Below are 12,414 nucleotides of genomic sequence, written 5' to 3'. Positions count from 1 at the left end.
ATTTTGGTATCCTTTAATGCATATTGTGCAACAGCTTGTGAGTAAGCTCATTCTGTTTCTCTCGCGGAGCTAGAAACGTCTCTGTGCTTTTACACCCAACCTTCTCTCGCGCGCTCAGGCTCCGCATCACTTCATAAAATCTGATGTCACCTAGGAGGTTCCCTCAAGTTCATGAAATGTAAATCGAATGAGTAGTTTAGGGTTACAAACAACGACAGACTTGTTTTTGTTAATTACTTTTGTTGAGAAAATGTACTGCAGGAGGATTAATTGACAAATATTTCAATCGCACGACAGCTTCGAAATGTCGATGGAGGTGGACTAAAGAATACGCACGAAAACTTTTGAGTGTGAACGAATGGTGTCCAATCTCAGGTAGGTGTGAAGTACTGTTAGTCATTTAACTTAAATGTTAGTGTGAATATAATAATTATATCTGGACATGTAGCTTGTGCCTTTGGTGCAACCTTAAATTAAGTTGAATTAGATTGCCTTTATCGATGGATAAATTCTCAAGACCGTACTAACAATTTCACATTGACTTCCATTTCAAAGGATGCAGTGGTTTGGGATAATATACCCCAATTTACTTGTAAGTGCATTGTTTTCATTATTCTAGCGCATGTTTTATATACGAAAGAATGTGTTATTGAACTTTCATACTGCCTTTATAAAGGGTCCACCCTATGTTCCCTAAGACCTATGTTCCCTCAGTACCCACTGAACAAATGTCCATCATAATTGGCATCAATATTGGGGAATAAGGGCCTGATTCAGATTTAGGAAATTTATTTTGCAACGCTCGCTCACGCAACGTGGGTGGTGTGGTCAGCATGTTAGATTATTTTTTACCCTCCCGCGCCACTTTATACACAGAATATCTGTGCTAAACATAGAATCACATGGTTTGTCTCTGACCGCCAATAAATTCAGAACAAAGTTGACTACAAATACAAAGTTGCCAATGTCCTTGCAATTGATACAACCAAGTGATGTATAAAAAGATGCTTCAAATGAAAACCGAGAACTGCATTAAAATATAAACAGTAGGCTATAGGCCAATTTCAATCATATTGAAATACATTTCATGTTCAATCGATTTCTATTTTACTACTTGTACGCTACTGTTAGTAATTTGTCAAGCACCCAAGCTAACTGGCTAACTTTGGGTAGCTTGCTAACTACTTCCAGACACAAATGAGAGAACACCTAACTCTGACCATTTTACTCGCCCTAGCAGAGCTGGTTAGGCTGTTCTCATGTTATCCAGAACGTTGGTGACTGTAACTGTGCTGCTGGCAACAATTTAATTACGCTTTTTTGCCGACGTTTACTGACACCGGCCATATTCAACGGGTGTTGAGCTTTCGTAAATTATTCTGCGCTCTGGCACACTCAGACGAGAGTGCTCTGAAATCGGAGTAGATAGCCAGAGTGAATTTACGAACGCACCCTAGGTTAGAACGCTCTAATCAACCCTATTCCTCGGCCAGAGGGTCCAGTGTGCGCTTTGAACGCGCCGAGAGCGAAACGCTCTGAATTTATGAACCGACATTCTGACAACGCTTTGAGTTTACGAAAGCCCAGAAAACACTCTGGCACTCCAGATTAAATTAACAAACACACCCGTAGTATAAACCAGCCTTTAGTCTTGAAATCTTTGGTTGTTTAGTACATGGCCTCACATGTGAATCCTTAAAGTGATGGGTGGGGATAAAGCTTAAGAGAGCGTGAACGATGCTGAATGGGTGTAGACAAATAAGAGCTCTCCAGTATGTGTACCAAAACATTTAAGGGACATTTTCTCAGAAGTGATTTGACAAGTTTATCAACTTTCAATGCAGAATTACTTTCCCATTGTTCCTCAACTGTAATGTATGATATACAATTTTCTAGCTCCTCTTCAATGGCTGTGTGAAGTTGCTGGATATTGGCGGGAACTGGAACACGCTGTCGTACACGTCAATCTATAGCATCCCAAACATGCCCATTGGTGACATGTCGGGTGAGTGCAGGGCATGGAAGAACTGGGACATTTTCAGCTTCCAGGAATTGTGTACAGATCCTAGTGACATGGGGCCGTGCATTATCATGCTGAAACATGAGGTGAAGGCGGCAGATGAATGGCACAACAATGGGCCTCAGGATATCGTCACGGTATCTCTGTGCATTCAAATTGCCATTGATAAAATGCAATTGTGTTCGTTGTCCGTAGCTTATGCCTGCCCATACCATAACCCCACCGCCACCATGGGGCACTCTGTTTACAAGTTGTGCACTCGCCCACACAATACCATACACGTGATCTGCGGTTGTGAGGCCGGTTGGAAGTACTGCCAAATTCTCTAAAACAACGTTGGAGGGGCCTTATGGTAGAGAAATGGACGTTCAGTTCTCTGGGAACAGCTCTGGTAGACATTCCTGCAGTCAGCATGCCAATTGCACGGTCCCTCAAAACTCGACACCTTTGGCATTGTGTTGTGTGACAAAACAGCACATTTTAGAGTGGACTTTTATTGTCCCCAGCACAAGTACGCCTGTTTACTGTCTTGATATGCCACACCTGTCAGGTGTATGGATTATCTTGGCAAAGGACAAATGCTCACTAACAGGGATGTAAACAAATTTCTGCACAAAATTTGTGATAAATCATATTTTTGTGTATATGGAACATTTCTGGGATCTTTTATTTCAGCTCATGAAACATGGGACCAACACTTTACATAATAATAATATGCCATTTAGCAGACGCTTTTATCCAAAGCGACTTACAGTCGTGCGTGCATAATTTTTTTTGTGTATGGGTGGTCCCGGGGATCGAACCCACTACCTTGGCGTTACAAGCGCCGTGCTCTACCAGCTGAGCTACAGAGGACCACACATGTTACATTTATATTTTTATTCAATGTATATTCCACTAATTTCCCTAATGTGGACAGTTTGTGTTACTACCATACATTTTCTTAGAACACAGTTAATTTTCGAACTCTCCAATGGCACTGAAAATTTGGGGTGGTCTCTCTATAAAAGTCGCTGGCCACACACCAATACATGGGTTTGACAGTCAAACTGTGACTTTAAATGGTTTGTTCCCTTTTCCGTGATGGCAGCCTCCCGAAATCAACATCTGACATTCCAAAATATAGATATAAGCCTTCTACAAGTTCTCATTTAACCAACCATGTATAGGTTATTCCAAATTTCTGTGTGGCCTTTGAATATTGTTGGTTTAAACAGCGCTACACTGCAAACGTTTGTCTCCTGTTCTATTGATTTCAGCATGATATCGAGGAAGTGATTAACAAAAAAAGTGTTGCGTTACACTTCCCGCGTTGGCGGAAGTGCAACACTTCAAAATGTAGCTAGCTGTCATTTACAAATTATCCTCCAACCAGTGATGTACACATTATTCCCAGATTCCATGTGGTTTTTTAGCTGTTTTAACAGGAAGTGCAACGTCATCTCCCCTCTCTTCTCTCGTGCAATTGATTTCAACGTAATATGAGTGATTGACAAAACAGTGTTGCGTTTCTCTTCCTGTTTTGGTGACCCCTGTATCAAAATGTACAATAGCTGACTGTGTTCTGCAGGTTGTTGTCTAACCAGTGATGTAAAAATATCTCCAGTTTCCATGTGGTTTTTGAGTTGTGGTAGTTTCAACAGCGCACCCCCCCACCCCCCCATTGATGAGTTTTTGGTGTGTGCAGTTTATAAGGTGCCCGTTTAAAAAAAATACAAGTAATATGATAACTATTGTTGTATACAGTGGGGAGAACAAGTATTTGATACACTGCCGATTTTGCAGGTTTTCCTACTTACAAAGCATGTAGAGGTCTGTCATTTTTATCATACGTACACTTCAACTGTGAGAGACGGAATCTAAAACAAAAATCCAGAAAATCACATTGTATGATTTTTAAGTAATTCAATTGCATTTTATTGCATGACATAAGTATTTGATCACCTACCAACCAGTAAGAATTCCGGCTCTCACAGACCTGTTAGTTTTTCTTTAAGAAGCCCTCCTGTTCTCCACTCATTACCTGTATTAACTGCACCTCTTTGAACTCGTTACCTGTATAAAAGACACCTGTCCACACACTCAATCAAACAGACTCCAACCTCTCCACAATGGCCAAGACCAGAGAGCTGTGTAAGGACATCAGGGATACAATTGTAGACCTGTACAAGGTTGGGATGGGCTACAGGACAATAGGCAAGCAGCTTGGTGAGAAGGCAACAACTGTTGGTGCAATTATTAGAAAATGGAAGAAGTTCAAGATGACGGTCAATCACCCTCGGTCTGGGGCTCCATGCAAGATCTCACCTCATGGGGCATCAATGATCATGAGGAAGGTGAGGGATCAGCCCAGAACTACACGGCAGGACCTGGTCAATGACCTGAAGAGAGCTGGGACCACAGTCTCAAAGAAAACCATTAGTAACACACTACGCCGTCATGGATTAAAATCCTGCAGCGCACGCAAGGTCCCCCTGCTCAAGCCAGCGCATGTCCAGGCCCGTCTGAAGTGTGCCAATGACCATCTGGATGATCCAGAGGAGAAATGGGAGAACGTCATGTGGTCTGATGAGACAAAAATATAGGTTTTTGGTCTAAACTCCACTCGCCATGTTTGGAGGAAGAAGAAGGATGAGTACAACCCCAAGAACACCATCCCAACCGTGAAGCATGGAGGTGGAAACATCATTCTTTGGGGATGCTTTTCTGCAAAGGGGACAGGACGACTGCACCGTATTGAGGGGAGGATGGATGGGGCCATGTATCGCGAGATCTTGGCCAACAACCTCCTTCCCTCAGTAAGAGCATTGAAGATGGGCTGTGGCTGGGTCTTCCAGCATGACAACGACCCGAAACACACAGCCAGGGCAACTAAGGAGTGGCTCCGTAAGAAGTATCTCAAGGTCCTGGAGTGGCCTAGCCAGTCTCCAGACCTGACCCCAATAGAAAATCTTTGGAGGGAGCTGAACGTCCGTATTGCCCAGCGACACCCCCGAAACCTGAAGGATCTGGAGAAGGTCTGTATGGAGGAGTGGGCCAAAATCCCTGCTGCAGTGTGTGCAAACCTGGTCAAGACCTACAGGAAACGTATGATCTCTGTAACTGCAAACAAAGGTTTCTGTACCAAATATTAAGTTCTGCTTTTCTGATGTATCAAATACTTATGTCATGCAATAAAATGCAAATTCATTACTTAAAAATCATACAATGTGATTTTCTGGATTTTTGTTTTAGATTCCGTCTCTCACAGTTGAAGTGTACCTATGATAAAAATTACAGACCTTTACATACTTTGTAAGTAGGAAAACCTGCAAAATCGGCAGTGTATCAAATACTTGTTCTCCCCATTTACATTTTAGTCATTTAGCAGACGCTCTTATCCAGAGCGACTTACATTATCTTTTTATTTTTCATACTGGCCCCCCGTGGGAATCGAACCCACAACCCTGGCGTTGCAAACGCCATGCTCTACATCCCTGCCGGCCATTCCCTCCCCTACCCTGGGCCAATTGTGCGCCGCCCCATGGGTCTCCCGGTCGTGGCCGGCTACGACAGAGCCTGGATTTGAACCAGGATCTCTAGTGGCACAGCTAGCACTGCGATGCAGTGCCTTAGACCACTGCGCCACTCGGGAGACTTTGTCCCCACTGTATATACTGTATGTGTAGATAGTACATTTTATGTTTAGGTTTCCAATATATCACAAACTGTTTCTGCATATTGGTTATTGATTTGGACACTTTAAAACTGTGTTTTGACATTGAGGTATTTATCAAAATATTGTCAACAGGAAGCAGTGATAGCATCATTTTGAACTTAAGTTTTAGGAATATAAATTAAACTTTCAAAATTCATTTTCAATGGTATTGTACTTAATCGGGTAAATACTAATGAATGAGTCCAAAAACGTGCTCTGATTGATTTATTTTGATGATATACCAGAAATCACCAAAACGGGTTTGCCCTGCCTAGTATTGAATCATTGGTGACTGGAAGTTGAAAAATATCTCTTCCTTTCTATTTCATCGAGCTCTTTGGCATCAACTCAACTCGCCGTGTTTGGAGGAGGAGGAATGCTGCCTATGACCCCAAGAACACCATCCCCACCGTCAAACATGGAGGTGGAAACATTATGCTTTGGGGGTGTTTTTCTGCTAAGGGGACAGGACAACTTCACCGCATCAAAGGGACGATGGACGGCGCCATGTACTGTCAAATCTTGGGTGAGAACCTCCTTCCCTCAGCCAGGGCATTGAAAATGGGTCGTGGATGGGTATTCCAGCATGACAATGACCCAAAACACACGGCCAAGGCAACAAAGGAGTGGCTCAAGAAGAAGCACATTAAGGTCCTGGAGTGGCCTAGCCAGTCTCCAGACCTTAATCCCATAGAAAATCTGTGGAGGGAGCTGAAGGTTCGAGTTGCCAAACGTCAGCCTCGAAACCTTAATGACTTGGAGAAGATCTGCAAAGAGGAGTGGGACAAAATCCCTCCTGAGATGTGTGCAAACCTGGTGGCCAACTACAAGAAACGTCTGACCTCTGTGATTGCCAACAAGGGTTTTGCCACCAAGTCCTAAATCATGTTTTGCACAGGGGTCAAAAACGTATTTCTCTCATTAAAATGCAAATCAATTTATAACATTTTTGACATGTGTTTTTCTGGATTTTTGTTGTTGTTATTCTGTCTCTCACTGTTCAAATAAACCTACCATTAAAATTATAGACTGATCATGTCTTTGTCAGTGGGCAAACGTACAAAATCAGCAGGGGATCAAATACTTTTTTCCCTCACTGTAGGGCTGTGGGAACTGAGGGAACATAGGGCTGTGGGAACTGAGGGAACCTAGGGCTGTTGGAACTGAGGGAACATGAGGTTGAGGGAACATGAGGTTGAGGGAACATGAGGTTGAGGGAACATGAGGCTGAGGGAACATGAGGCTGAGGGAACATAAGGCTGAGGGAACATACGGCTGAGGGAACATACGGCTGAGGGAACATACGGCTGAGGGAACATACGGCTGGGGGAACATAGACATGGTCAGGCTACTCAGACCATGGATACGCTAGTGTACAGCATACATTGTTTTAAAACACCTAAATGGACACATTTTCTTTATCATAGGCTAGTTCAAAAGCACAAATATTATTCTTACCACAACATGTGTTTATATAGCTATATATAGTAGGGGTCCCCAGTATTCCACTAGTTACACTTGATAGCGATTTAGATAAGACATAAAATGTCAGGAATCAAATGATAATTCAATAACCTAGGTTTTGTTTTATTCCATAGATTTGGTTTCATCACTGTACATCAGGTAAGTAGTCTTTAACCTGTAGACATGTCAGTGATATATACTGAGTTAAAGCTGATAGTAACATTGCATAACAGCCACCATGAACTGTAACCTACAAGGCATGAATGACAAAGTTATAACCTATAGTTATTACTTGAGTTCTCGTACAATTGTAAGAACTCATGACTTCACCGCACTTAATGGGGGTTGAACCATAATTCTATCCTCCTGATTCCTGCTTACAAGCAAAAACTGAAGCAGGAAGTACCAGTTACTCGCTCAATATGAAAGTGGTTAGATGACGCGGATGCTACGCTACAGACGCGGATGCTACGCTACAGGACTGTTTTGCTAGCACAGACTGGAAAATTTTCCGGGATTGAGTTGAGGAGTATACCATCTTAGTCACCGGCTTCATCAATAAGTGCATCGACGACCGTACGTACACAGTGACCGTACGTACATATCCCAACCAGAAGCCATGGATTACAGGCAACATCTGTACCGAGCTAAAGGCTAGAGCTGCCGCTTTCAAGGAGCGGGACACTAATCCAGACGCTTATAAGAAATCCCGCTATGGCCTCAGATGAACCATCAAACAGGCAAAGTGTCAATACAGGACTAAGATTGAATCCTACTACACTGGCTCTGACGCTCGTCAGATGTGGCAGGGCTTGCAAACTATTACGGACTACAAAGGGAAACCCAGCCGCGAGTTGCCCAGTGACACGAGCCTACCAGACGAGCTAAATACATTTTATGTTCGCTTCGAGGCAAGCAACACTGAAGCATGCATGAGAGCACCATCTGTTCTGGACGACTGTGTGATCATACTCTCCATAACCGATGTGAGCAAGACCTTTAAACAGGTCAACATTCACAAGGCCCCGGGGCCAGATGGATTACCAGGACGTGTACTCAGAGCATGCGCGGACCAACGGCAAATGTCTTCACTGACATTTTAAATCTCTCCCTGACCGAGTCTGTAATTCCTACATGTTTCAAGCAGACCACCATAGTCCCTGTGCACAAGAAAGCGAAGGTAACTTGCCTAAATGACTACCGCCCCGTAGCAATCTCAATCGCACTCCACACTGCCCTTTCCCACCTGGACAAAAGGAACACCTGTGTAAGAATGCTGTTCATTGACTACAGCTCAGCATTCAAAACCATAGTGCCCACAAAGCTCATCACTAACCGAAGGACCCTGGGACTAAACACCTCCCTCTGCAACTGGATCCTGGAATTCCTGACGGGCTGCCACCAGGCGGTAAGGGTAGGCAACAATACACCTGCCAAGCTGATCCTCAACATGGAGGCCCCTCAGGGGTGAGTGCATAGTCCCCTCCTGTACTCCCTGTTCACCCACGGCTGCGTGGCCAAGCCCGACTCCAACACCATCATTAAGTTTGGTAACGACACAACTTTGGTAGGCCTGATCACCGACAACGATGAGACAGCCTATAGGGAGGAGGTCTGAGACCTGGCAGTGTGGTGCCAGGACAACAACCTTTCCCTCAACATGAGCAAGACAAAGGAGCTGATCGTGGACTACAGGAAAAGGAGGGCCGAACACGTGCCCATTCACATCGACGGGGCTGTAGTGGAGCGGGTCGAGAGTTTCATGTTCCTTGGTGTCCACATCACCAACAAACTATCATGGTCCAAACACACCAAGACAGCCGTGAAGAGGGCACGACAACACCTTTTCCCCCTCAGGAGACTGAAAATATTTGGCATGGGTCCCCAGATCCTCAAAAAGTTCTACAGCAGCACCATCGAGAGCATCCTGACCGGTTGCATCACCGCCTGGTATGGCAACTGCTCGCCATCCAACCGTAAGGCGCTACAGAGGGTAGTGCGTACGGCCCAGTACATCACTGGGGCCAAGCTTCCTGCCTTCCAGGACCTATATACTAGGCGGTGTCAGAGGAAGGCCCAAAAAATTGTCAAAGACTCCAGTCACCCAAGTCATAGACTGTTCTCTCTGCTACCGCACGGCAAGCGGTACCGGAGCGCCAAGTCTAGGTCCAAAAGGCTCCTTAACAGCTTCTACCCCCAAGCCATAAGACTCCTGAACAATTCATAAAATGGCCACCCGGACTATTTACATTGACACCGCAACCCCCCCACACACACCTTTGTTTTTACACTGCTGCTACTCGCTGTTTATTATCTATGCATAGTCACTTTACCCCTACCTACATGTACAAATTACCTCGACTAACCTGTACCCCCGCACATTGACTCTGTACAGGTACCCCCTGTAATAGCCTCGTTATTGTTATTTTATTGTGTTACTTTTTATTATATTTTTTACTTTAGTTGACTTAGTAAATATTTTCTGAACTCTATTTCTTGAACTGCATTGTTGGTTAAGAGCTTGTAATTAAGTTTTTCATGGTAAGGTCTACACCTGGTGAATTTGCTGCATGTGACAAATACAATTTGATTTGATTTAGCATGTGGTCTCAGTTATACTGTACGTCCAGCAGTCACCAGTTGCCTGTCATTAATCTCCCACTATGCTGAGATCATGCAAAATGGCCATTGTTGACCAAGAACATGGTTGACCAGCGGTCCAAGAAAGCCATAGCGCAATGACAGCCACTATAAGTCTCTGTATTTCCTAGCAGTGCATACGAATTCCTCGATAGTGAGCTCTGTTGTTAACCAGGGTTGTGTTCATTTGGGCACACTGTAGCAAAATGTTAGAAAACCTATTGCAATTTTTGGACAAGTTCAGATAGTGGCTCCCCATTTCCAACAGCTTTCCATTTTGTGAAAACGGACTGGAACAGTGAGGGACTACCTGGACCTGTTCAATGAGAAAAGCTTATTTTCTGATTTATTTGGCAAAAGGCTTCAAAACCGTTGGTACCCTAATGAACATGACCCCTCTCCTCTCATCAACCTCTCTTTGTGTTCTCTGGGCAGATACAGTTTTGATGTTGGAGAACAGGACCCTGTTCACATACGACGAGTCCTACTACGAGTACGTACCCGACAGGCTACAGTGGCATGGGGCCGGACGCCTCTGTAACCAGCGCTCAGGGGCCTTAGCCACGGTCTCCAACAACTTTGAGAACCGAGAGCTCACCACCTTCTTAAAGTCCCTGAACATAACCCACCCCGTGTGGATCGCCAGGAAAGTCATGACACACTTAAAGAGTGAGTTCAGTCACTATGCCATTGCCATATTTGACACTTTTGAGATTTCAGCACCTTCTCTGTCTCACAGTAGGGTCTTGGTGCCTCCAAAATACGGCAGACATTTTAAATTGGACTGACCACATGGCCATTGGCCTTACTATCCTGCAGTCTAGTGAATAAGTCTTTGCAACCTAAATATGACCACAATTGGAGTTGCGTAATATCGTTCTGTCCCTTTTATGTCTGTGTCCAAGTTGTACAGTGGCTTGCGAAAGTGGCATTTTTCCTATTTTGTTGCCTTACAACCTGGAATTAAAATGGATTTGTATCATTTGATTTACACAACATGCCTACCACTTTGAAGATGCAAAATAAAATAAATTGTGAAACAAACAAGAAATAAGACAAAAAAACGGAAAACTTGAGCGTACATAGCTATTCACCCCCCCAAAGTCAATACTTTGTAGAGCCACCTTTTGCAGCAATTACAGCTGCAAGTCTCTTGGGGTATGTCTCTATAAGCTTGGCACATCTAGCCACTGGGATTTTTGCCCATTCTTCAAGGCAAAACTGCTCCATCTCCTTCAAGTTGGATGGGTTCCGCTGGTGTACAGCAATCTTTAAGTCATGGGCTTTGACTAGGCCATTCCAAGACATTTACATGTTTCCCCTTAAACCACTCGAGTGTTGCTTTAGCAGTATGCTTAGGGTCATTGTCCTGCTGGAAGGTGAACTGAAACAGGTTTCCCTCAAGAATTCTGACCAGTTTCCCAGGCTTTGCCGATGAAGAACATCCCCACAGCATGATGCTGCCACCACCATGCTTCACTGTGGGGATGGTGTTCTCTGGGTGATGAGAGGTGTTGGGTTTGCGCCAGACATAGCGTTTTCCTTGATGGCAAAAAAGCTAAATTTTAGTCTCATCTGACCAGAGTACCTTCTTCCATATGTTTGTGGAGTCTCCCACATGCCTTTTGGCGAACACCAAATTGCTTTTTTCTGGCCACTCTCCCATAAAGCCCAGCTCTGTGGAGTGTACGGCTTAAAGTGGTCCTATGGACAGATACTCCAATCTCCGCTGTGGAGCTTTGCAGCTCCTTCATGGTTATCTTTGGTCTCTTTGTTGCCTCTCTGATTAATGCCCTCCTTGCCTGTTCCATGAGTTTTGGTGGGCGGCCCTCTCTTGGCAGGTTTGTTGTGGTGCCATATTCTTTCCATTTTTTAATAATGGATTTAATGGTGCTCCGTGGGATGTTAAACGTTTCTGATATTTTAAAAAAACCCAACCCTGATCTGTACTTTTCCACAACTTTGTCCCTGACCTGTTTGGAGAGCTCCTTGGTCTTTATGGTGCCGCTTGCTTGGTGGTGCCCCTTGCTTAGTGATGTTGCACACTCTGGGGCCTTTCAGAACAGGTGTATATACACTGCTCAAAAAAATTAAGGGAACACTTAAACAACACAATGTAACTCCAAGTCAATCACACTTCTGTGAAATCAAACTGTCCACTTAGGAAGCAACACTGATTGACAATACATTTCACATGCTGTTGTGCAAATGGAATAGACAACAGGGGGAAATTATAGGCAATTAGCAAGACACCCCCAATAAAGGAATGGTTCTGCAGGTGGTGACCACAGACCACTTCTCAGTTCCTATGCTTCCTGGCTGATGTTTTGGTCACTTTTGAATGCTGGCGGTGCTTTCACTCTAGTGGTAGCATGAGACGGAGTCTACAACCCACACAAGTGGCTCAGGTAGTGCAGCTCATCCAGGATGGCACATCAATGCGAGCTGAGGCAAGAAGGTTTGCTGTGTCTGTCAGCGTAGTGTCCAGAGCATGGAGGCGCTACCAGGAGACAGGCCAGTACATCAGGAGACGTGGAGGAGGCAGTAGGAGGGCAACAACCCAGCAGCAGAACCGCTACATCCGCCTTTGTGC

At 44.4% G+C, this 12,414-nt stretch overlaps 1 protein-coding gene across 2 annotated transcripts in view; it reads left to right on the top strand.

Moving 5' to 3' along the window:
• The first annotated feature begins 140 nt into the window (after positions 1–140).
• The window catches only part of LOC121533778 (adhesion G-protein coupled receptor D2), a 178,647-nt gene continuing 166,373 nt past the window's right edge, over positions 141–12,414 (top strand). For both annotated transcript variants that reach the window (XM_041840017.2, XM_041840018.2), the window contains exons 1-4: positions 141–375; positions 556–592; positions 7,316–7,340; positions 10,257–10,490. In XM_041840017.2, the coding sequence (XP_041695951.1) occupies positions 359–375; positions 556–592; positions 7,316–7,340; positions 10,257–10,490 (313 nt within the window). In that variant the 5' untranslated portion in view covers positions 141–358. The remainder of the gene's footprint in view (positions 376–555; positions 593–7,315; positions 7,341–10,256; positions 10,491–12,414) is intronic.

This window comes from Coregonus clupeaformis, chromosome 20 (assembly GCF_020615455.1).
Source record: "Coregonus clupeaformis isolate EN_2021a chromosome 20, ASM2061545v1, whole genome shotgun sequence".
Lineage (NCBI taxonomy): Eukaryota > Metazoa > Chordata > Actinopteri > Salmoniformes > Salmonidae > Coregonus > Coregonus clupeaformis.
This window is presented reverse-complemented; position numbering and strand designations above follow the sequence as displayed.